The sequence below is a fragment of the Kogia breviceps genome, chromosome 4 (genome assembly GCF_026419965.1).
Source record: "Kogia breviceps isolate mKogBre1 chromosome 4, mKogBre1 haplotype 1, whole genome shotgun sequence".
Taxonomy (NCBI): domain Eukaryota; kingdom Metazoa; phylum Chordata; class Mammalia; order Artiodactyla; family Physeteridae; genus Kogia; species Kogia breviceps.
The window spans coordinates 13,930,011-13,956,344 of NC_081313.1; the positions used below are offsets into that span (position 1 = coordinate 13,930,011).

The following is a 26,334-nucleotide window of genomic DNA, read 5'->3' on the forward strand; positions in this document are numbered from 1 at the left end:
CCGTGTCCCCTGCATCGGCAGGCGGATTCTCAACCACTGCGCCACCAGGGAAGCCCCAGGTCTATTTTAAATGAAAGCATCTGGCCAGGGCCAGCCCCCACCCGGTGACACACACAGGGGACGCCCCCTCCCGTCCGCGCACTTCTTACCGTGCCAGGTAGCCCAAGACGTGGGCCCGGATCACCACGGCCGCCCGCGTCACCTCCTCCTCCCGCCGCTTCTCCAGTTTCTGCTCCAAGGACTCGCGAAGGAAGACCTGCCCAGGAGAGAGCGACATGTCACATCCGCAGAATGCGGCAGGCACGGGTAAGGCGCTGCTGAGTCAGCTACGGCTTTGGTGGGTAAGGCTTCTTTCTTTCTCTGATTTGCTCTAAACACAAACAGCCATGGTGTCCAACACAGAGAATCTCAAATTCCTGGCGGGGAGAGGATTTCTTCTTTTTTTTTTTTTAAACTTCCTATCTGTCACAGACTAAGACCTTTGTAAAATATAGTAAACAATATATTCCTGGAAAGAAAAAAACCAAAGGGGTATATAAAATCCAAGTCCCGCTTTTTCAGTTATTATTAGTTCAACAGGCATAAGATGACTGTGAAATTGCTATCAAGTTTATAAAGCGTTATCTCACTGTGGGCTGGGAGAAATAGTTCACCGACCAGCACCAGTACTAAAGTCTAAGTAAGAAGATATCTAGAGAGACTCCCTACATTAAAAAGGAGAAGGAGGGGGGAAGGGGAGGAAGAGAGGGAGGAGGGGGAGGGGAAGGGGAGGAGGAGAAGGAGAAGAAAAGAAAGGACAAAAGAAAGAAAGGGAGGGGGAAAAAATCCAAGAAATTTGTAAAATGTTACTTTGCCATCACGTGGAAACTCTCCCTTCATGCCTGTCAAATGATTATGACCAAAGCGTCTTGGCCTCAAAAATAATGCACATAAAAAAACTGACATTTAAGAATGTAATTCTATAAACTGTTTGCAATTAGAACTGAGTCATTTAAGTCATCTCGGTTCAGCCATTGCAAGAAAACTATCAATAGAATCGGGACAAAGAGATTGTAACTATTTGCTGGCCTGTTTCTGCCCGGGGGGGGGGGGCACCTCAATCCTATGCTTACCATTTATATAAGCCTAAGTGTGTCTGCTAATTGGCATTTGCATCAGAATTCCTAATGTTTGAAAAGGTATGAACATACTGAGACCCTCCCTCAATCATGGTAGCTTTTAATTTTGTAATTTCCAATGTGATGCATAAGGAAGCTCTGAATTATCTCCTAAAAACAAATTTTTTTTTATGCTTTTCTATTAACGGTCAGCTGGAGGCACTGGTCGTGGGCTGGTTAAACGACACACTCCGTCACTCATGATTTCTCAATTTATGCTTCAGTGAGTCATTCTGGCCTATGATGATGCATTATGTCCTCTTGATGGCACATTTCTCCAGACTCTCTGCTCTGGCTCTTCCAAGATATTTGGGCAAAAAAGCAAATAAAGAATCCCACCGTCATGGGGCTCACAGAAGCCTTACCTACTCCTGCTGTGGGTTCCTGAGCATTTGTAAAACTCTCCCACCAAATAATTCTCTCAGAAAAGCTTTTCATACAATGCTCTTCCTGTACTTGCAATTAATATGCTCTGCTGATGCCTAAAGAGACTGCCTCTTGAGCCAAAAAAAAAAAGTTTAATGTAAGAAACAGCAGCTATGAGTACAAAGCTCGTTAGTTCAGCAATGAGAGAAAGTTTTCAGAAATATGAAGCAGTTTTCATCAAGACTGGACTTCAAAGAAATATTTAAACTTCTCTTTGAGATGAGTTTGATATTAAGGATCTTAGTCTAACGCTGTTGCTCCGGTTAGTGTTTAAAAGAAAAAGTAATGAAGTCAAATCCTGAACAAGAGTGGTGATGGTGGTGGTGACATCATGAAACAAAAGCATCAATGCCAACGAGCAGTACATTCATCAGGTGAACAAACAGGAAGCTTTATGAAGGAAAGAGCGTCTCACACCTTATCAGAAGTCTAGGGACGGTCTCGGTTGGAATCAAGAGTCAGAGAAATACCTGCCTTAGTTTCATGCCCAAAGAGACCTCTGTGCTCTGCCTATTAGATTTACTTCCACATCTTTATCTATCAATAGATTCCTTCCATAACCCGAAGGACAAACGGAGTAAAATGCTTCAGAGACCTGACTTGGCTTCATTGAGAACATCCACCCTGAATTTATGCAACAACACACAGAAAGTGGTGCCAGTTCTCCCAACCCAGTGGTGTCCGCTGCCACGTTGCCACGTTGCCAGGGTGCGGCCAAGATCGCAGCAGGATCCAGCTGCTGGGAGCGGAGGCGCCGGCCTCATCAGGCCTCACCAAGCAGCTTAGGGAGGGGCGGTGCCCACTCAGGGGGGCTGCTCGGCTAACCTTGACTCAACAGCCAATACGAACAGTTTCTCATGGCTTTTCCTATCATTTGCTTCGATAGCTCAAGAGCCTATGGATTATTCCAGTAAAATGTCTTTAGAGAATACCTCTTGCAGGCTTTATGGCCAGAGAAGAAATAAGGTCTGGCAATGTAGTCCACGGACCAGAAAAGTAAAACGTGCCAGAGTCACAAGGCAGAGGGAAAAGTCAAAACCAGGAAAAAAGAGGGGAGCAGCTGTTCACCTCCGTCTCCCTACACTTGGCTTCTCAGCAGGGACGTAACAGCAGGATCTCCTGCTCGGGCTGCTCCGGAGGCTTGGAAAGGCCTCCTAGCTTCTTCAGGGATGCTTCCCCAGCAGATAAGAATACTTGCCTTCCAAAGACCAGATGTGTTTTAAGCCAGCGAGTTCAGACCTGGCGCCATGTTTAATTTGCTGACTACAGCGCTGCCCACATTTCCCTCTGTCATGTAAGTGTTGACAGAAACTTCTTTACCAGAAGATCTAGATATTTGTTAGAGGTTCAAGGTTTTAAATGCAAAGACCTCTGGCGGCAACACTGACTGAAACACTGCTAGAGTATAATTAAGTGTATAATTAAGTCAAATGTTGGTCAAGGTCAAGGCTATTTAGTGGATACAATTCAAATGCTCTCATGTTTCCATTTACTTCCTAATATTTATGTGAAATGATAAGCTTCCATCCTACTTCTACTTCCAGTGTGTCACCAATTAAAATTTAACTCCTCTTTAAAGATTTCCTTTTCTTGAATACTCTTCTGATCATGTCAATTCACAGTGAGCTCTCTCCTGGAGCTGTGTCCTTATTCCTTCAAGAGACCACACTGCATAACTTATCAGTTGTATGGGATGAATTATCTCCCAGAAACTTAGTAAACCGGGGGCAATGCCCATGTCTTTATGTCTCCGTATCCCTGTGCTACACCCAGTTCTAAGTCTTGCTGGGGCCTGATTTCCATCGTAAACTGTAAATGAAGTTGGACTGATTTTTCAGAGCTCAGAAAAGAGACTGGTATTGGCTGGGTGAGTCAATAATCTTTGATGTTATTCCATGGTATAAGGCGGTGAGACAGGAGGAGGATATCAGTTTATAGAGAATGTAATACCTTTTTAATTAAAAAAATCAGAGCAGACTATATTATACTGCCAAGAGCTCCACTTGAACCAACTTCTTTAGAAAGTTCTTTGAGTGACTCAACATACAACAATCTTGTGCCATCACTTTATAGTTTTTTAGCATTTAACAGACACTGACTGAGCTCCTACTATGTGAACTCCTACTACGTGCATTGTGTTGTGTAGAAGAACGAACAATGAACTCCACATTCTCTATTGGGTGATTGTAGACAAGTCACCAGGCAATACCAAGACAACATGACAGCATGTTAAGTGTTATAACAGAGCAGAAAACAGAAAGATGTCAATGACAGAGGAGGGGGCTTAGCCCAGTTTAGGGGTGAGTTTTGGTGCAGGGTGCAATGAAGAATGTCAAATAGGATTCCTGTCAAAGCCTGAATCTAAGCAGAGACTTGAAGGAGGAGTTGGCTAAACGGGGTGGAGGGGAGGGTGGAGAATTCCAGGTAAAGAGACCTATAAACCTGGGAGGACACACCCCAAGGTGACCCCCAGTGAGTTACACCCTTTTTTAATCCTATTAGTGTGGGTGGAACCGGTGACTTTCTTCTAGAACATGGCAAAGGTGATGGGATATCACTCTTATGGATATGTTACATTATATAAGACTCCACCTTAGGAGACTGGAGCAGGAGCATCTCCTGCTGGCCCTGAAGAAGTGGGAGGGCCTGGGAGGGGGTCAGATGGTTAGAAACTGTGGGGGGACCTCTAGAAGCTGACAGTGGCCCCAGGGGGCAACCAGCAGGAAAAGAGGGTCCAGTGGGACTGCAGCCTCAGTCCTACAACTGCAAAGAATGGCATTCTAGAGTCAGGTGAGCCTGGAAGAGGACCCCAAGCTCCAGAAGGGAATGCAGCCCCAGCTGACACTCTGAGACCCTGACAGAGGACCAGCTCAGCTGTGCCTGGACCCCTGACCCATAGATACCATGAGGTACTTGGTGTGAGTTGTTAAAGCTGCTAAGTTTATGGCTGTCTGTTACACAGCAATAGATAACTAATACAATACACCTCTGCATGCCATCTCTACCCTGTTAGATGTTTGCATCTTAAATCCCTGGCCAGCTGAAATCCTTCAAGAGCATGAAGAGTATGTTCATTATACACTTTCCTTTGCTAAGTGGGCTCCAGGTGATGCCTAAATACTTGTCATTAATCTCACATCAGTGTTACAGACTGAATGTTTGCCACCCCCCCACCCCCAATTCTTATGCTGCAGCCCTAACCCCCAATGTGATGGTATTTGAAAGTCAGGCCTTTAGGAAGTAATTATGTTTAGGAGGGTGGGGCCCCATGAAAGGATTAGTGCCCTTAGAGGAGGAAGAGAGACCGGAACTCACTCTCCACCGTGTCAGGACACAGTAAGAAGGCAGCTGTCTATAAAAACCAGGAAGGAGACCTTCACCAGAACCTGACCATGCTGGCACCCTGATCTCAGAATTCCAGCCTCCAGAACTATGTGAAATAAATGTCTGTGCTTAAGCCACCCTGTCTATGGTATTTTGTCAAAGAAGCTCTGAGATGAAGACAGTCAAACTGCAAGATATATGTCTCTCTTTCCCTCTTCCTCCTCTTTCTTTTTTTTTTTTTTAAACAAAGAAACTCCTAGGTTAAAAACATAATGTGAGCAGAAACTTTAAAATATTTCTCTGATGCTGCATTCCTACTGGTAGAGTCAGGAGGATGAGGCTTGAGGAACACCTCTTACTTTTGAAGACAACCAGACACTCAAAGGCCGACCCCCAGCTGCTTGCATTTCTGCCTCTCCTGTGTGATAAGACCATGGAGGTGGGTGGCATAAGGAGAATGGAACCCCAAATGAGGGCTCTGGAAGTTCCTGATACAGGGAGAAGAGGTCATACTGCCAATTTTATGGCTAATTTTTGCTGTTGAGGCCAGACGGCTTATCACTCAGCTAAGGGGTAAAAGGCCTCAGTCACACTTGCATGTTTTAAAAAAATGGATTTCAACTTGGCTTCCCAGACAGGACTTCGGGTAGCCTACCGGATTTTGGACTACTTGCTGGTCTCCCACACAACAGCTCCTGTGGTGCAGAGAGAACATTCAGTATTCTATTCTGATAATGCAAAGTTAGAAGGGTCTGGGGTATCACTTCTTAGATGCCAGAGGCTGCCCAGTTCCTCCCTGGCACTGAGTTGCCCATCAGCCAACATTTGTTGACTGACTGAATGAAAACACACGCACTTAGGATCCGACGCTTCAATGTGTCCCCAAGAACAGAGTCCCTGAAAAGTCAAGGACTTCAGATAAAAGATTCACGTTGGGAGGAAAAAGAGTACGGCTAGCACGATACCACGCGGATCTTCCCAACACTGGAAAAACAGCTGATTAGCAGTCATCACAGAGCACCGAACTCAAACATCTCTCAGGGGATTGATGGGACAGTCGTTCTTTCTCCGGAATTTTACCTTCGTCTTTCCCAGCTGCCACTCACTGCTGGAGGTGTCATAGAGCTGCAGCAGGGCCGTGCACTTGCCCCTCACGTCCTCGGGCAGAGCCACATTCCTCGTCAGCACCTTATACCTGCAAAAGAAGAATGCCCAGCGTCACCTCGTGCTAAAATCCTTTCCCCAACCCCTCTGCAAAGAAAGAGTGTCTCTGCAGCTCCGTCTTGCCTTTTGTAAAAATCCTGGAAGGGTCTTCGGACAGCATACCCAGCTTTCCGGATCCTGACTGTCTCCAGCATCCCGGAGTACCGCAGCTGGTTGACCACAACTGCCTGCTCAAACTGGTCGGGCATCTAAAACATGCCAAGAGGCGAGAAGATGATGTTAACAAGACCGCCCCCCACCCCCATCATGGTTTTTTTTTTTTTTGGCGGTACGCGGGCCTCTCACCGCTGTGGCCTCTCCCGTTGCGGAGCACAGGCTCCGGACGCGCAGGCTCAGCGGCCGCGGCTCACGGGCCCAGCCGCTCCGCGGCACGTGGGACCTTCCCGGACCGGGGCACGAACCCGTGTCCCCTGCATCGGCAGGCGGACTCTCAACCACTGCGCCACCAGGGAAGCCCCCCATCATGGTTTTACACACACACATTTTGAACCTATACAAATATACAGAACAGAAAACAAACCCCACCCCACATACCCACAGCCTAGCTGTAACAGCCAGCACCTGTGTCAATCCTGCCTCCCCCATCCTTAGCCCACTTACTCCCTGACCTTGGATTTTTTTGAAGCAAGTCCCAGATAGTAGACACTCTCATTTGTAAATATATCGGTATCACTTTTATCTTTTGATTTTTTGGCCTTGCTTTGCGGCAGGCGGGATCAGTTCCCTGACCAGGGATGGAACCTGTGCCCCCTGCAGTGGAAGTGCGGACCACTGGACCGCCAGGGAAGTGTTCCAGTATCATTTTTTAAATAGAACCACAACACTATCATATCTTAAAAGATACCAATAATTCATTGATATTAATATCCAGGTTCAAATTTCTGATTACTTTACAAATATCATAAACAGGCCACCATTTTTAATGCTATGTTTTCCAAAGAATCTTAAGTGTCATGCAAATATCACCTTATTTACTTTTAAAAATTCAATTTCCAGGCTTTTTTTTAGCTGAAGAATGCAGTGACCCAGTGAGGGCTGGGGGAGGGGTTAGGGGCTGGGGAGGAAAAGGAGAACTTGTAAGTGGAGAAAACAGACAAAAATGAAAAAAAAAATTAATTTTCTCAATTTCTAGTCAGAGACCCCATTTATCGAGCTCCATGCTACGATCACTAAATAAATTAATCCCGGGACATACAAACAAGAGACAGAGGAAATCGAGCCAAGACTTAACATCCTGAACCATATTCTCTTATCTGTTCATTTGCCAAACAAACTGGTGTTGCTGACAGGACAACGGTCTTTCAGGGTAAAGCCCAAAAGTATGCCATTTCCCACTCACAGCTTTTTGGGCAGTGATTTGTTTTTTAATCCAAACAACCCCATTCCCTTTAATTAATTCGTATTTTCTTATCTTACACAACTGTGTACAAAATGACTGAAAAATAGTGCCATAGAACACAAGTACATTGTTAAAAAGCGCAAAGACGGTAAGTGGCTTAAATTTGCGAGCCTTAAAAACACAGCCAGTCATTAACACAAAATCAGGCTGAAAGCCATGTTATTCTGTACGCTTTCCAAGCTAGCAAAAAAATAAATCTGAAGAATGCTCTGCAAATCTCCCTTGCAGCGTTTGATGGAAAAGCTGCCATCATATTCAGCAGGATGACTTGTCTCATATTTAATTTCTCCTACGAACACTGGGGTCAGATGTCTCTACTCAGCAGTATTCTACTGGAGTCTTAGCCAATAAATAAGGGCGAATATCCAAAGAACTGGGGCTCATTGGTTTCTGGTCTTAATTATTTCAAATATCCCTAGAAAGAATAAAATAAAAGCATGAAAAAATTAGCCTTGAAAACTCCTTTACCTTATCCTCGGATTGAAACACAGAGAGAAAGGCAACTGTTCTGGGGGTATTTGGTTAAAATGCTTCTGTTAGGTTTGTTTGGGAATATAATCTGAACAGTAGCAATCCACAACGACCAGCAGAGAGCTAATATAAAACAAACTGAACAAGGCATCAGACTTAGTTAACTTGGTTAATTCAAAGTCAGAGAAATCTACGAATTTCCTATTTAATCATTTGATGCTCAAAGACTTGTTAAATAAATTAAAAAAAAAATCCTCTCTAAATCTCCCTCCAACTTTCACTGTTCCTGACCCATCCGTTTTTCCCTGCTCCGTTTCTTTCCTTCTCTACTTAACAAAGTCCGTACAATTCCTTCGTTTGGCACTCGTCATTAAAACACTCTGAAAAATATTCCGAAAGGGACACCGCATCCAGAAAGTCCAGCCACACTTACCATCTTCCAGTCCCTCCGTGGAACATTCCACCTTCGGTTTGGCTCTGGGGCCAAAATTCATATGGAAAACAACTGCCACACTGACCTTTTCGCCACAGCTAAAGACACTGAACAATAATGAACACCATTCCTGTGCTTTAAAAAGTGCTCGGTCGCCATGACAACCCCTTCCATTCTCGGGCTAATTAGTGTGGTGTGGTTGTAGGATTTCATACAGCCTGGGGAGGGGAGGGGAGGGGAGGGGAGGGGGAAGGGGAGGGGAGGGGAGGGGGGAGGGGAGGGGAGGGGAGGGGAGGGGAGGGGGGAGGGGAGTAGGGGAGGGGGGGAGGGGAGGGGAGGGGAGGGGAGGGAGTAGGGGAGGGGAGGGGAGGGGAGGGGAGGGGAGGGGAGGGAGTAGGGGAGGGGAGGGGAGGGGAGGGAGTAGGGGAGGGGAGGGGAGGGAGTAGGGGAGGGGAGGGGAGGGGAGGGGAGGGGAGGGGACGGAGGGAGGAGGGGAGGGAGCCACCGGGGGTGGCCACTCTTTCCAGGCTCCCATTGTGACTGTGTTTCTGCCCCTTCACAGAAATTTAACCGGGGAGGAGGGGGATCTGTCCGCAGATTGTCGCCCTGGGCAACACACAGCACAATCACGAGGGGAGCAGACCTGTCTTTCCATTGGTGGGTCTCAACTTCCTTTTCTTTCCGGTGGATTTAATGTTCAAAGATGACACAGCTGGAGGGTGGACAAGTCACAACTCAAAGGCACGTGGCCTTTCCAAACTTCACCTCATGCACTCCAGTCTGTACTGGTAACTCGTTTTCCGGAACCGGAGGTCCTCCCTCCAAAGGCTGCGGGCAGTGTCCTAGCTGTGAAGTTTAGATGGCCGACAGCAGGGGAGGATTTGGGAAGTAACAGGCCATTATAGCCCCAGAAGTCTGGTCTTGATCCGTTTACTGAATGTAAGTGATTAAACACCTACTATGCGCCAGGGTTTCATGATTCACGCTTGCGCGGGAAACAAAAGGCAGGGCCTGGATTCTTTTTTGTCTTAAATCAAAACCCCTCACCAGAGTGGTACATTCATTACAGCGATGAACCCACATGACACGTCCTAATCACCCCAAGTGCGTATCTGCCGTCAGGGTTCACTCTTGGTGCTGTACGTTCTTTGGGTTTTGATGACTGTGTAATGACATGTGTCCATCATCAGAGCATCGCACAGAGTGGTTTCGCTGCCCTGAAAATCCCGCCAAGGACCCTGAAATTTAGGAGGGTGACAGGTATGCCAAACATCCCTACTTATATAGTAGATGGCCTACAACAAAACCATACTAAAAATTAAAGTTACGTTCCTTGGAAACACGGGACAAAGAAAAGTACTGAGGGGGTATGGGTGTCCCGTGAATTTGAACCCAGGTCTGACCCAGAGTTTGGGCTCTCACAACTCCTACTCACTGCTGGAGGGGAAGGGACATTCTACACAGAGAACACAGCACAAACCAAAGCCAAGAGATGGAAAGAGAACCTGGCATGTTCAGTAGTTCAGTCCGGGACGGAACGGGGAGGTGGGCAGGGACCTGAGCTGTTGGTGGACGGGCACTCGAGTTTGGTGCCACCGTTTCCAGGACCAGGAGCTGCCTGCCGGGGGCAGACCTGTGCTGTGTAGAAGGATCCCCGTGCTGGTAGCAGCAAAACTGGAAACAGGACCAGAGGCATGGCTGGGTCTATTTTAATATCATGCCCATCATGAAGTGTTAGGCGGCCATTACAACATAAGACCAAATTAAAGATGCCCCAGTTAACTCTCAAGCCTTTTTGAAAGGCGAGAAAAAGTATGTGTGACAGTCTCGTTGTAAAACAATGACCCCATCAAATAAAACACCTGCTCTATGTATGTACATGTGTGTGAATATACACATTTAGACACACATGTGCAGAAAAGGATAGGAGGAGACATGCCAGGCTGTTACTGAGTCGGGGGCGCTACTACGGGTGGTAGAAAGAAGAGACAGCTGAGAAAAAAGGGGGGAAAATGAGATGGCACTAAAAGAAGGAAATAATCACGTTATGTACAATATGAAAAATTTCGATCTGGCTATATATATTTGAAGACACTTAACTTTTTCTTTTTTACAAAGTAAAAAAAAAAAAAATCAGGTACAGAATGGATTGTAGAGGTCCTACTTTGAACAGCGTGGACATAGAGGCAGAGAAGCAGGGAGAATCAGGAGCGAAGCTGCTGTAAGGGAACCTTAAAGTGCAAACAACCCAAATGTCCATCAACTGATGAGGAGACAAACAAAACGGTCTTTCTATCCATAAAATGGAATATTACTGGCCATAAAAAAATGAAGCACTGCTACATGCTGCAACATGGATGAGCCTTGAGAACATCATACTAAGTGAAAGAAGCCAGTTACGAAACACCACGTGTTACGTGATTCCGTTCATATGAGACGTCCAGGACAGGAGATCTACGGGGACAGACGGTAGAGTGGTGGCTGCTAAGGGCTGGTGGAGGGGATCGGGAGACAGAGGGCGGAAGCCAAGAAGTAGGGCATTTCTTTTTTTATAAATTTATTTATTTTCTTTATTTTTGGCTGCGTTGGGTCTTCGTTGCTGCGTGGACTTTCTCTAGTTGCGGCGAGTGGGGGCTACTCTTGGTTGTGATGTGCGGGCTTCTCATTGAGGTGGCTTCTCGTTGCAGAGCACGGGCTCTAGGCGCGCGGGCTTCAGTAGTTGTGGCTCGCGGGCTCTAGAGCACAGGCTCGGTAGTTGTGGCCCACGGGCTTAGCTGCTCCGCGGCACGTGGGATCTTCCCGGACCAGGGCTCGAACCCGTGTCCCCTGCACTGGCAGGCAGATTCTTAACCCCTGTGCCACCAGGGAAGCCCCCTAAGGGGATTTCTCGTTGAGGTAATGAAAATGTTTTAAGTGTCTGTGGTGATGGTTGCACATCTCTGTGAATCTATGAAAAACCATTGAATTGTACACTTCAAATGAGTCAGTTGCATGGTATGTGATTTACAGCTCAATAAAGCTTAGGAAAAAAAGGTATTGTAGAAGCCAGACTGACACGGAGACATTTAAAATAGACAAAAAGAGATGGATGCAAGAGAGTTTGTATCCTGGAGACAGGGTTAAATATATTTAGCTTCAGGTAATTTAATTTAAAAAAAAAAAAAATTAGAACTTTCTCCTCTACAATCTGAAAAAATAAGATTTCAGAATGCCTAGACAAAACAAATGACTGGTAACAGAGCATGCTAAGCCCTCCAAAAAAATCAACTACGGGTAAGCCCAAGCTTCTGCAGCTAAAAATCTAAATAAAGGGCAAGAGACCTGCTGGCAAACAGGGACACAAGACAGGGGAGGTGTTTTACAACAACAAAGAAAAGAAAAAATGCATTTATGTATTAATGAATATGATTACCACGAACATTACCTAGCCTTCCATAATTTCAAAAATACTGCATAGAGACAATAAGAAGTGTGATGATGGATTTGGAAATAGTCACCTGTCCACGGTAAGAGGACATTCAATCTGCGCTTATTTAATTAAAGAAAATAGAACAGTTAATTACCCGTGGACCCTTGAAGTTCTAATGCTTTTCAGCATTTGAGGTCTCACAGAAACCAATGGAGAAGCCCTGAGAAGAGTGCAAGGAGAGGGGGTGGGGTGGGAATGCAGCCTGCCACGCCGAGGTCAGGGGGGGCTGGCGGGGGCCAGCCAGGACTGCAGAGAAGTCACACACACTCTGATTAAGCATTACATCGACTAGAAACGGAGTCAGGGGGTGGTGGGAAATCCACCTCTGCTGCTGAGGTTAGACCCTCTCCATGCCTCAGAGTCTCCCAAAGAGAAGAGACACCCTGAGGGGAGAGAACAAGCTGGTCAAGGACACAGGACTGGCACAGAAGTGACTCTTATTTCACTCTGCTGTCGTCCACTGTTATGTAATATCACTTAACATGGATCTATGTGAGCAATTTTTAAAAAAATTTGATATCAGGGGAGAAAACTATTCTCTCTGGAAGAAATGACATGCTTAATCTGACTCTACATTCATAAATTGATGACTATTATAACTCACGGTAACTTACTTACGCACCTTGTGCCAAAGAGGAAATTAAGGCAAGATCAAATAAACTGAAAATAAATACAGTGATTAAAAGAGAACGCACAGTAGAAAATGCATTGTATTACCCTTTTCGCCTTGGCTGACTGGAAGCTCAAAGTTAAGTTTCCTTCTCAATACTAACTTCTGTTAACCAGGTATTTTATTTTGCCTTAATTTTTGAATCATTTTTCATAGATGTTAATCAACAGATTCTCAATTCCTTTAAGGAGCCTATATTATTATTATTTTTTAAATTTTTGGCTGTGTTGGGTCTTAGTCTCCGTGCCAGGGCTTTCTCCAGTTGTGGCAAGTGGGGGCCACTCTTCATTGTGGTGTGCGGGCCTCTCACTGCCGCGGCCTCTCCTGTTGCGGAGCACAGGCTCCAGACACGCAGGCTCAGTAGTTGTGGCGCACGGGTCCAGCTGCTCCGCGGCATGTGGGATCTTCCCAGACCAGGGCCCGAACCCGTGTCCTCTGCATTGGCAGGCGGACTCTCAACCACTGAGCCACCAGGGAAGCCCCTCCTATATTATTTTTATAGTCTAAGATGGCAACCATAAAATATATAATCTTAAAAACATTAATAATTTTTAAAAAGAATTTTTTTATTCTAATCTCAAAGATCTACTGATGATTATACACACAGAATTTCAAATGCTTGTTTAGCAGCCTTGCAGGAATCAAGTCCTCTTGCTTGTATGTGCGAGGTACCCACAGCAATCCTTCAACTTATACAGCACTCGAAGGCAGAAACCCGATGGGTGGGTTAGATGAGTAATATTATTGCATTTTGTGGATAAGGAAACCGGAAGTGAGCAAGGCTAAATGACTTGTTCAAACCAGTTAATATTTGCTTAAATCAAACAATTAAAAGTTCAAAAAACTTTGCATTCCTGAAAACTAGTATGTGAATCAAACTTGAATCAAATCATATTTTTCTACTGACATGTTATAAAACCGGAGGCATATTTCCAGAGGATATAATTCTCAAAGGACTGAGCTGGAAACTTTTTTAGGGAAAAGATTACAATGAAATCCAGGCAGAGAATGCGCCCTATACCATAGCATTTCCAGAACACTCTGTCTTTTGGGCACATGGAGACATTTTCTAAAAATTTTAACACTAAGGAGGGGGCCTTAGGGACAACCTGTCAGGTGCTGACCTGGTGTAAATACAGGTGATGTAAAAAAATCACAATTCTAAGGGCCACGGCAATGTAGAGCAGAAACCGGCACACTATACCGTGAGTTCAGCCAAATATCTATACACAGAAATAACTAGTGAACAAAGGAAGCCTTTTGGAAAATCAAATAGCAAACTCTGAGCAAATCCAGCTCCAGTCACTGGTCCCATTAACACAGACAACGAAAGGCTGACAACACCGTTACTTTGTGGAAAATCAAATAGCAAACTCTGAGCAAATCCAGCTCCAGTCACTGGTCCCATTAACACAGACAACGAAAGGCTGACAACACCGTTACTTTGTGTCTCAGCGTCAGAGGACTGACAGAATTCAAATGTTCCTTGACCCACTTGTGGTTGCGACCCCACCTGCCTCTCCTCCCTGGATACCTACCACCTGCCAAGGACAGGCGCTCGGGAAGAGCCGATACACCACTGTGGACAGAAGAACACACTCAGAACCCGTTGGACTCCATCCCACGGAAGGAGCCCGCAGGTGACACCATATTTAATGATGACTGCTTTTGCTTTAATAATAAATGCAACTTGATAATTCATGCGGGTGCTTCTGAACACAGGCTACAATTTATTTCCAGCAGTGGTCCTTCTCTCCCTTTTAAGAAGATGCTTAATTTATTCAAAGTCTAAAAGCTAGCCACTTGATAGGATCTCAGTGTCTTAGAGATGAGGTAAAAGTAAACATTACTTACTATTTTCATCAATCAAAAGTATTTATTGGGGCTTCCCCGGTGGCGCAGTGGTTGAGAGTCCGCCTGCCGATGCAGGGGACGTGGGTTCGTGCCCAGGTCCGGGAGGATCCCACGTGCCACGGAGCGGCTGGGCCCGTGAGCCATGGCCGCTGAGCCTGTGCGTCCGGAGCCTGTGCTCCGCAACGGGAGAGGCCACAGCAGTGAGAGGCCCGCGTACCACACACACACACACAAAAAGTATTTATTAAGAACCTTCCATTAACTGAGCAACCAGAGGCAACAGTATGGGACGGCGCAGAGCAAACCCAGCCCCTGCTCTGACCCTACAAATGCAGGCTCTCTTTGGCTCCAATCTGCTTGGAATGCAATATGGAAGCAAGCCCTGGGCCTGGCGACAAGGGTCCTCAGAGCACAGAGTAACCAGACATGGGATCTGAGAATTATTCCAACACTTGTTTTATTGCCCTACCTTAGTAGCCTAATACAAACATAATTTTTTAAAACTTTATATCGATAAGATTTACCTCTAACCCAACACTGGTAGGTTGTTTCTCAAAGTGAGTGGTATAACATTCTAAAATTAATTAAAATGAAAGAGTTCTACTTTCCTCATTGTGTTTTCTAATGGTTCCTGACAGTCTTCCTCTGTGAAATACTGTGAACTTTATCTACATACATACTAGCTCTGCAACGGAGGGACTTATTACACAGTCCCTTTCACGGGGGATTAGCATCCAGCATCCCAAGAAATGTAAAATAAGTTGATTCCTGGGTAAAACCATTACATGATTCTTCATTTTTTAAAGGAAACGTTGTGGAGTGAGAGACACCAGCATTACAGAGACTATTTAATATATTAGGAATATTTGTATTTGCATTGCGATCATGGGATATACGTTTACCCTAATTCAACTTTAAACACAAGCAAACAAATCTTAAGAAGCCTGATAACCCTTCATCCACTTTAAGAATTAAAAATTACATTAGAGTTTACCCAATTATGTTACACTTGTAAGATATCATGCCCAACCTTACACTGAGTAGTGGCGGCAGGACTCCTGTCCTCACTCCCTACTAATTAACAAAAAATTAAGACGTGAGGCCTCTCCATCTTTATTTGCTGTCTCTGTTACATCAAATTCTCAAAAGCAGTTAATAAATAGCATAAGTTTATCATGCTTTGAATGGTTTTCAAAAGCACGGTTACTAAAGCAGCAGTGTAACTTTCCTGACCTTGAAAAGGAAGTAAACAAAAGCCAATTAAACGAGAGACAAAGGGTCTTTGTCTCACATCAGTCATTTCTCTCCGGGCAGTTCACCATTTGACAACAGTTGTTACCACTTTGCTAAGTTCCACGTTTTGAGAAAAGAAGCAACGGCATCCCCCTCCCAGGGGAGGAAGGGAAGCATCATTAACCAGTCACGACTGGTTAAAGCCATTGGTCAGTCCTGGGGGGTCAGATTACAGAGTGTGGAAATTTCTCACTCACCCAGTACAGCCTTCAAACCACACCCTTTCCAGATGAGCACAGTTTAAAAGCAAGGAACTTCAAGCTCTGTTAGAGGTGGAAACTGTGGTCCTCACCTCAGTTCCACACAAACCCCAACTACTTAATGGGAGGAAACCTTTGAACATAAATAATATACGCATGCGTACATGAAACCGTCCTAAGGCACAGCCTTAGCCCTATTATACCCCCTCCCTGTTCCTGAATTTACAGCGCACCCCAAATTAAGACAAGGGCTTCAATTTCACATTGGAGGCCCCCCCCCCCAGTAAGCTCCAAATCTACCTCTCCAGTCAATACACCCACACACACCCTCCACATTTTAGTCAAATTAGAGATAACTCTAGCTGTTTTCTGACTGAAACCTTCACTTCCTGCCTTATCTCAGCTGAAGCCAACTTCTCCACCTGAAATGTCCTCCCGTTGTCTCTGCCGAGTTTCATGGATCTTTTAGGGGCTTCTCAAATACTCCCTCTGCAATAAAATTGTTCTGGATGTATCCAGCTGGTGTCATCTGTTGGCCGTGATGTTCTGCATGTCACATTTAAAAAAAAATCTGAGTAGAGTTGATTTACACTGTTGTGTTAGTTTCAGGTGTAGAGCGAAGTGATTCAGTTTTACATATATATATTTACATATATATTTCTTTTTCAGATTCTTTTCTATTATAGGTTATTACTAGACACTGAATATAGTTCCCTATGGTATGCAGTAGGTCCTCGTTGTTTATTTTATATATAATGACGTGTATTGGCTAATCCCAAACTCCTATTTCATCGCCCTCCCTTTTCCCCTTTAGTAACCATAAGTTTATATTCTATGTCTGTGAATCTATTTCTCACAATTTAAAAAATATCCATTAGACATATCCATGTGACCCTTCATAAGAGTATAAATTCTGGGCTTCCCTGGTGGCGCGGTGGTTGAGAATCTGCCTGCCGATGCAGGGGACGCGGGTTCGTGCCCCGGTCCGGGAAGATCCCACGTGCCGCGGAGCGGCTGAGCCCATGGGCCATGGCCGCTGAGCCTGCGCGTCCGGAGCCTGTGCTCCGCAACGGGGAGAGGCCGCAACAGTGAGAGGCCCGCGTACCACAAAAAAGTATAAATTCCTCTGGGCAGGAGCTGAATCTTATGAATTTCTCACTAAATTGCTGACCACTGGACTGGACACCTCAGATAGGCACCCACTTATCCTACTGTTATTGCATAAATGAAAGGGTGGTCCTGTTTACAGCTGTTTCAATGTACTTGTGTGGTGATAACTTAGATACAATATCAAAAGCACAGTACACGAAAGGAAAAACTGGTAAGTTAGATCTCATTGAAATTAACTTCTCCGTGAAAGACACTGTTAAGACAATGAAAAGACAAGCAACACACTGGGAAAATGTTTGAAAAATACATAGCTGAAAAAGACTGTAATCAAAATACACAAAGAACACTTACAAGTTGACAATACGAAAAAACCACCCAATTTTTTAAAAAGGCAGAAGATCTGATCAGAGACACCATCGAAGAATCTATAGGGGTGGCTAAGAAGCACACGGAAACACACTCAACATCAGATATCTCAGGAAACTGCAAATGAAAATAATGACATGCCACTGCACACCTATTAGAATGGTAAAATCCAGAAAACTGATTAATACCAAGTGCTGACAAGGGTGTAGAACCACAGGAACCTTAGCTCACAGCTGGCTGAACGCAAAATGATGCGGCCAATTTGGAAGACAGTTTCTCACAAAGCTAGACATAGTCTTAACATATAATCCAGCAATCACACTCCTCTGTACGGTCATTCCTTTGTACCTACAGGGGATCGGATCCAGGACCCACCCTCCATGGATACCAAAATCCACATAGGTTCAAGTCCCTTATATTAAATGGTGTAGTATTTGCATATAACCTATGCACATCCTCCTGTATACTTCATCTCTAGGTTACTCATAATACCTACTACAATGTAAATGCTACCTAGGTAGCTATATAAATATAATGTAACTGCTAGGTAAATAGTTGCCAGCATGTGGCAAATTCACGTTTTTCTTTTTGGAACTTTCTGGAATTTTTTCTCCTGAATATTTTTGATCTGAGCTTGGTTGAATTCCCGGATGTGAAACCCTTGGATCAGGAGGGCTGACTGTATTTACCCAACTGAGTTGAACACTTATACTCACACAAAAACATACACGTGAATGTTTATAACAGCTTTATTCATAACCATCGAAAGCTGGAAGCAGTCATCATGTCCTTCAATAGGTGAATGAAAAAGAAACGGGTACATCCATTCAACTGAATATTATTCAGATTTTTTTTTTTTTAAAAAGCTGTCAAGCCCTCAAAAGACACAGAGGAACCTTATATACATAGTGCTAAGTGTATGTACGTGATTCCAACTGCATGATACTCTGAATAAGGCAAAGCTATAGAGATGGTAAAAAAAAAAAAAAAAAAAAAAAAAAGAGTGGTTGCCAGGACCTGGGGGAGGGCTGAATAAAGAACAGGGAAATTCTAGGTTGGGGAAACTATTCCATATGATACCATAAGGGTGGCTACGTGACATGATACATTTGTCAAAATCCACAGAACTTTACAGCAAAAGAACGAACCCTGGAGGATCACCCCAGGAAAGAACTCAGATTGTCACAAAAGAATCTAAATGTATTACAAATGTATGAAACAACATCACGGGAAGGACTGGGGGGAAAACCGGCAACTAAAGTAGCTTTGGACATGGAGTCGATTCAGTCTAAGACTTAGAGGCAAAAGGAGTCACGATACTGATACCACTCTATGTTTACACTGGAATGGAACAATTAAATAGATGGATGGTGGAAGAAAACCTTAACGAAACTAATTCTACCCAACTAGAGTTGATTTACTTCCATGAAAACCAGCGGCAGAAGAACCCAACTCTAATGCTCGCTTAACCTCAACTCTAAAGCATGCCAGTCACAAGGTCCAAGCAGTCCTCAAAATGTGTTTCTAGAGAACAAGACAAAAACACAGCTCAATACCCACCTCTTTTTTCAGCTGTTTATATGACACAACTGGAATGTGTTTCTGTGGGAAAGAGTTCAGGTCAAGATGTACCGAAGGCACTTTCCAACATAGTATTTAATGAGGACAGATGTAAAAGACATTGGGAGATACAAGTAAAGCCTTGTTTTCTCCATTATCGTTAAATGAAAGAATAATGCATGCAAAGTTTTTTTTTTTAAATCAAAAATATAGAGAATATATGTAATGAAAAACCCATAGCTCTCCTGGAGAAAACCACCCTTGCCAGTTTCCTATGTTTTCTTCCAGACGTATTCTATGCATGTACAAATGTAGGATTGTGTGTGCATGTATACAGATGCATGCATGCACATACAAATAAATACAAGCTTCATTTTTTTTTTTTAAAAAAAGCAAAGACATGTTTGACGTTTTGCTCTGTTTGCCTAAGATCATCCTGGAGAATTCCGTGTGAGGACATACAGGTCTCCCGTGTTTTTTCACAGCAGCACACTATGTCGTTACCAGAATGTGTCTCATCAGCTCCCCACCGAGGGACATTTAGGCTGGTTCTACCCTTTGCTGTTTTCTATTCAGCTTTTACTGAATGAAAGGAAAAAGTGGAACCCTGGAGTCCCCACACCAGAACATTTCCTGTCAACACTTCCATCCCTGGCTCCACCCCTGACCCCCTTTGTTTCATGGTGAATGCAGTCCTGTACTTTTGATCCAACGGTTAGGAGCCTCCCACAGAATTGGAAGGTGATCACCCCAGTGTGAAGCTTTATCACCTCCTCTCTCTCCGCCCAACCTCTACCTCTAAGGAAAGGTGATTACTGAGATGCCTTATATGTGAGACAGGCTCTTGTTCTATGAAAGGAGGACACTGCAGACTCCCTGTTTATATTGTGTCAACGTCAGTTTGACATTTTTTTTTTTGCAGTACGCGGGCCTCTCACTGCTGTGGCCTCTCCCGTTGCGGAGCACAGGCTCCGGACGCGCAGGCGCAGCGGCCACGGCTCACGGGCCCAGCCGCTCCGCGGCACGTGGGATCCTCCCGGACCGGGGCTCGAACCCGCGTCCCCTGCATCGGCAGGCGGACTCCCAACCACTGCGCCACCAGGGAAGCCCCAGTTTGACATTTTAATCTATCAGTCAGAAACTAATTACTGATGAGAATAACTTGCAATTTAATTCTGTCAATTTTCTATTATGTTCCAGCATGTTAGACCATGGAATTTGGGGAGTTTATCTGTCACACTATATAACAAGGTCATTTAACAGTATTTCTAGTCCAAATGATGGATAGAAACCTAAAGGGATGGGTTATGATAAAAAGTTGTGTGTTTAAGAAAAACAGCAGCTCCCTATTCATGGAACAGCGACCCATTTCCGCTCTCCATGTATCTCTCGTAACCCTCGTAGCCACCCTGTGAGTTCCATCAGTCCATGATGATCAAATTAAATTTGTGATATAAGGTGAGGAGAGGCAGCCATTTGGGAAATGCTATTAGCTGACATTTGCACAGCACTGTATAGACCAGATGTCAGGTGTTCATCTCTGCCGCCCTGTGAGGTGGGCAGGGCAGCCATCGGCACCTTTGTTAAACAGGTCCAAAGAATGAGTGATCTGAACCACATCACACAGCAGTTACCAAGACAGAGGAGGAATAGGCACGCACTTCTTCCAACATCAGAATCTCTGCAGCTTCTGCCAAAGCTTCCCTAGAATGCTGTAACTCCTCTACTTATCCACAAGTTCAAGTCCAAAGAGACTTCGTGAGAGTAGAGGCTATGAGAGTCTGTGGGTGGTTGATGTGCATCTGTTCCGGTGCCCTGATTAGACTGTATTTATGAATCTCTAGGGTGGTGGTGGTAGTAGTAGCAGAAGTACTACTATTAGTAGTAACAGACTAGTAGCAGCGGTCACGGCAGCAGTAAGAATGAAGGCTCCCACGTACCAAGGACTCAGTGCTACGCACCATGCTCACTTTGTAACGCTAGGTTTTCTTTAACTTGGGCAACTCTGAGGTAGCATCATCCTCATTCCTGTTTTACTGATGCATAACCTGAGGCACAGAGAGGTTAATTAACTTATCCAGGGTCACACAGCTCCTCTGCAACAGAGCCAGGGGAGAGTGAGGGTCAAGCCTGCATTAAAACCACTAGCTAGGGCTTCCCTGGTGGCGCAGTGGTTGAGAATCCGTCTGCCGATGCAGGAGACACGGGTTCGTGCCCTGGTCCGGGAAGATCCCACATGCCGCGGAGCAACTAAGCCCGTGAGCCATGGCCGCTAGGCCTGCGCGTCCGGAGCCTGTACTCCGCAACGGGAGAGGCCACAACAGTGAGAGGCCCGCATACCGCAAAAAAAAAAAAAAAAAACCCACTAGCTACACTGCTCCTCCGCAAGGTGCAAGTTCAGGAGGCGGGGTGGGAAGTTCCTGTAGCTCCAGAGTATTCATTGTTTAACAATGGAGTTTGTTTCCTGATACATTTGCCCTAAATATTCCTGAATGAAATTCATCACAATAGCTATCTTGGTAGCAGAATTTAAGCCCAAACAGAAATCAACTTCTGAAGATTAAAACACAAATGAGACAATACATTCAGTTAGAGTAGAGGCTGGCAAAGAACAGCCTTGGAGCCACATCTGGGCTGCCATCTGTTTTGTAAATAAAGTCTTTTTGGAACACAGCCATGCATTGTAACTGCTTTCACATGACAATGGCAAAGCCTAAAATATTTCCTATCTTGTCAATCACAGAAGAAGTTTGCCAACCTGAGCTGGAGAATGAAAGCCAGGGAAATGGTGCACTCAAATAGTACCAACTGAACTCTTCCAAAGGTAATTATACACTAGATTTCGTGAAATCAATATGGAAATAAAATAAAAAATACGTCAATAATTTTGAAATTTATTACATGTTGAAATAGCATTTCGGATTTGTTGGGCTAAAGCCTAATTTCACAAAAATTTCTTTTACGTGTGGCTATTGAAAAAATTTTAATTACATACATGACTCACGTTTTACTTCTACTGGAAAGTGCTGCTCTAATAAATTAGGCTGAACCTCTGCTCTATAAGGACTGGGACAGCTTGATACTATATTCGACTTGCATTTGTTTGAAACTTGGAGCAACTTTTTTTTTTTGCGGTACGCAGGCCTCTCACTGTTGCGGCCTCTCCCGTTGCGGAGCACAGGCTCCAGACGCACAGGCTCAGCGGCCGTGGCTCACGGGCCCAGCCGATCCGCGGCACGTGGGATCTTCCCGGACCGGGACACGAACCCGTGTCGCCTGCATTGGCAGGCGGATTCTCAACCACCGCGCCACCAGGGAAGCCCTTGGAGCATCTTTTACATAAAGTAACTGTCAGCCTATTTTAATACACGGCTTAAAGAGAGACAAATTAACACATACTTCTCCTCATTTGAAAACATTCCCCATTGTTCAAAGGTGAAAACCAACACTCACACAAATAACGTGAAACAGAAGAGACCTCATGAAGAGTTTTCGTGAGGCCAGTGACTCTAAACAAAGAAATGAGACACGAAGAATTTCCATTAACTTCAAATAAAGTATGAAATATCAACACAATGACTCTCCAACAAAACGTTAATGTCATTTTCCAAATGAATTTATGTTTTGTTTCCAAAGTCACTCCAGAATATTCTGAGGGCATCACATTCGTTTTATTTTTAACAAGTCATTGAACCCAGAATCTTCAGCACCCAGAAACAGAGCACCACCAGGTGAAGTTGTAACAAAGTTAGACGGAACAGGCCAGAACGGGAACACAGACATTGTGATCTTTTTTTCCCCCCGAACTTGGCAAGTAAATGCTTACAGAGGCTATATATGCCTAAGAGCTTCCAGTGTTTGGCCCGAGGACCTTCAGTGGGTCCGTGGGACACTTCCTGCTCTGAATCTTAGCTGCCATTGTGCCCATGTCGCAAACTTGTTTCCAAACCGCATAAATGTCCTGCAAACCACACGTGTTCACATTTGGTCGAGCGCTTCCTTGAGTTACAAGAATACAGGCCTCCTCCATGGCTTCTTTCTTCCATTCTTATGCCTTTCCGGTTTCCTGCCTTTAACAACGGGCCCTGCACCTGCTGCTCTGACCGCCCTCCCTCCCGCTGGCTGTGCATGTTGAATATTGCTCACTGCTGGGTTTCCTCTCCTCCCCTGCATACAAGGGAAGCAGGCAGACACCCCAGCTCTGCCTCGCTCTGGGCCATGAATTCCCAGCAAACCCTGCAGGAAGTTCCTGGTCTTCGTGCCTGCACGTCGGACCCCTCGTGGGGATGAGGCCCCCGGGGTACGCTCGGCCACTCACGTGGGGAAGGCAGAAAGCAGCGTGTTCCTGCACAGACGAGACCCCCTGGATCGCTAACAGTGGAGCTGGCGTTTAATTCTCACCACGGGAAAGAAGAGATGGTTTCTTTCCTAAATTAAACTCGAGAAGCAGCAAACAATGGTATCTATTATTTAAATATGGGGGAGATTTTCGTTACCTTAATTGAATCTGAAAGAACCCTATTAAGGCAAGCGGGCAAGCCAGGAAGATTATTCCATCTCATGCATGGAGGAAGTGAATCGGATACAACTCGTGTGCTGTGCCCAAGGTCACGGGACCGGCAGGCACTAGGACCTCTGTCTAGATTCTGGGCTCTTCTTTCTTGTAGGAAAACCAGGTGGGCAGGACTCCAGGCGTGGCCTGTGACAGGCGCCAGGCCATGAGGAGATGGACTCCGAACGTGAGAGTAAAAGCATTTAAGAACTTCTACAGCAAGATGACATGGCCACATCATTTTTATTCTATTTTTCAGAAGTACCAGTCCGGACTTCCCCGGCGGTCCAGGGGGTGGGACGCCGCACTTCTACTGCAGGGGGCACGGGTTTGATCCCTGCTGGGGAACCGAGATCCTGCATGCCACGTGGCGTGGTATTAAAACAAAAAAAGGCACCAGTCCACAACGAACTGGCAAGAATAAAGAGAAGTTCTCTCTTGCTATATATAATGTGAGAGGTTCTGCTAATCATGTGTACACAAACCTGCCATATTACACTATTATCAGTTTTGCATGAAGTAGTAGACTTATTCCTCTTTCTACTGTTTAACATCAAATCAGGCTCAACAGATAAGGAAAGTGTACTTATCTAAATCCTTTCTCAGAACTGTTACAAGCATAAAGTGCCTATTCAGAAAATCAGATATCACATCTCTGTTAAAAAAGTTCTCAGAACTGTACACAAGATAAAATCCAAACATTTGTCTTTCCGCACTTCCAGCTTCATCTCCCCTCCACTCCTCATCTCAAGTTTTATTCTCCAGCGGGGCCCATGAAGCCTCCCTTGTTAACGGAACTCCCACTGTACTCAGGGCAGCTGTCCTGGGAATGAGATCATTCTAAGTCAACTCTGCAAACCCATTCACCTTTGCCAGATATTCACTCTAACTTCCTGTGGAGTGAGGCTCAGCCGCAGGCCCCAGGCTGGCCCTAGAAGGAAGCAGAGAAGCCAGGACCAGGGAGAGGTGAGGCAAATCTACGGAGATTTATTCTTTTTCTTCTTCCTAATGAAAGGAGAGCCACTCCTTTTGGCCCAGCCCTGATTCCTTTCAGAGGTAATGTTTACTCCAAGAGGCCAAAGCCTGTTTGCTTTATTCAGAGATGCATCCCTAGAGTACAACAGATCCTCAAAAACTATCTGCTGAAAGAACTGAATAAGGACGTTCTGTGAGGATGTGATGGTTGCCACATGGCAGCCATTTTGCAACCTTGAGGAAGGACCAAGGGCATTGCAGATGCATTGCTGTGAAGCTGTAATATTGTGAAGCCTCCGAACAAATGCTTCTTTTAAAATGGGATCCTTATGTATTTGTATGCTGTGTAGGTCACTGTTGGCCAAGTTATTTTGTGTCTCGTCACTGAAGAGTTGGGGTCTGCCCAAAGGGACATCAAGGGTATCATGTGTGTGTGTGACACACACCTGTGTGGTCTCTTGGTAGATGGACGAGGTCCTGTGGAGGAAGGGAAGGATCACCCCTGGGAAGGAGGGGGCGCCAGCGAGGAACGGGCTTAGACTCCAGAGAGATCAAGATCCATGGTGAAAACGCGAGGCTGATGTATGGCCTAATACTCTACAGTGGTTAATACCGTCAGCTGCAAAAACACTCAGAAGGCAAATGAGCAATGCAGCAGAGGTCAGCAGTGGCGACGTGAGCTGGTGTGTTATGTCAAAGCCAGACAGACATCCCAGGGTTGTGGTCAAGTTCAAATCAAGGTCAGGGAAGACAGAATCAAAGACAGAATGCATGGACCCAGGTTCCATGGCCACAGTGAGAACCGCTAGGTGGCGGCCTCATTGGAAGCAGCCCAATAGGCAGGAGGCCCGGGACAGGGTGGTGAGGGAGGCGAGAGCAGGGAGGTCTCCTCCTCCGAGGCTGGCCTGGAGCACTTTTCTCAATACTGTCCAGCAAACCATGGACTCTGAGAAAGAGGTGAACAAGAGCATCACCCAAGATGAGGCTGCCCATCTGGAGGGAGGCGAGGTCAGTGAGCCAAGGGACCTTACAGACGCCACAAGTTCATGACTAAATGGCTCACGCCTGCTCCCAGACCTGGGACATTGTTGCCTGTCTAGGCTCACCTTGTGATCATTCAAAGCTGGACATGTGATGGTTTGAGCACTCTTTAAAATATGTGGGGGCTTCCCTGGTGGCGCAGTGGTTGAGAGTCCGCCTGCCGATGCAGGGGATAGGGGTTCGTGTCCCGGTCCGGGAAGATCCCACGTGCCGCAGAGCGGCTGGGCCCGTGAGCCATGGCCGCTGAGCCTGCGCGTCCGGAGCCTGTGCTCCGCAACGGGAGAGGCCACAGCAGTGAGAGGCCCGCGTACCGCAAAAAAAAAATAAATAAAATAATAAATAAATAAATAAATAAATAAAATATGTGGGCCCACCAATGAAAGGCCCACCAACGAATCCAACTGAGGCAAGAAGATAATGAAATCCCAATGTAGGTTCACGATCAAGAGAAACTAAGGGACTGAGGTCTATGCGAAGAAAAGCAACACGTTCACTCGACAAGGGAGTAAAAATAATGGACGGACGAGACGGCAGGTTGGAGGGCAAATTTAAATTCTGAATAGGTCACATACATGTAAAACTAGGGGTTCGTTGTTCAAGATTTAAAAAAAAAAAAAATTGATCATCCTAAGAGTCAGTTAATATGTGTTGAAAGACAACCTCAGAAAAACACAGAGAAAAAGTGGGGAGGGAGGGAAGGACTAAAGGTTTGTCCTAAATCAGACCACAAACCGTGGTAAAGCCAACAGAAGGTCCAAACCTTAGCATAAACCCCATCTGGAAAGCCTCACAGAGCAGCCTCCCTCTTGG

At 45.3% G+C, this 26,334-nt stretch overlaps 1 protein-coding gene across 1 annotated transcript in view; it reads right to left on the reverse strand.

The window, feature by feature from the left end:
• Nucleotides 1-26,334, reverse strand: part of MYO10 (myosin X) — a 223,442-nt gene that overhangs the window by 30,988 nt on the left and 166,120 nt on the right. Inside the window, exons 20-22 of the mRNA XM_059061921.2 lie at nt 6,195-6,319; nt 5,988-6,102; nt 150-256 (exon numbers count right to left, since the gene is read on the reverse strand). Coding sequence (XP_058917904.1) covers nt 150-256; nt 5,988-6,102; nt 6,195-6,319 — 347 coding nt within the window. The remainder of the gene's footprint in view (nt 1-149; nt 257-5,987; nt 6,103-6,194; nt 6,320-26,334) is intronic.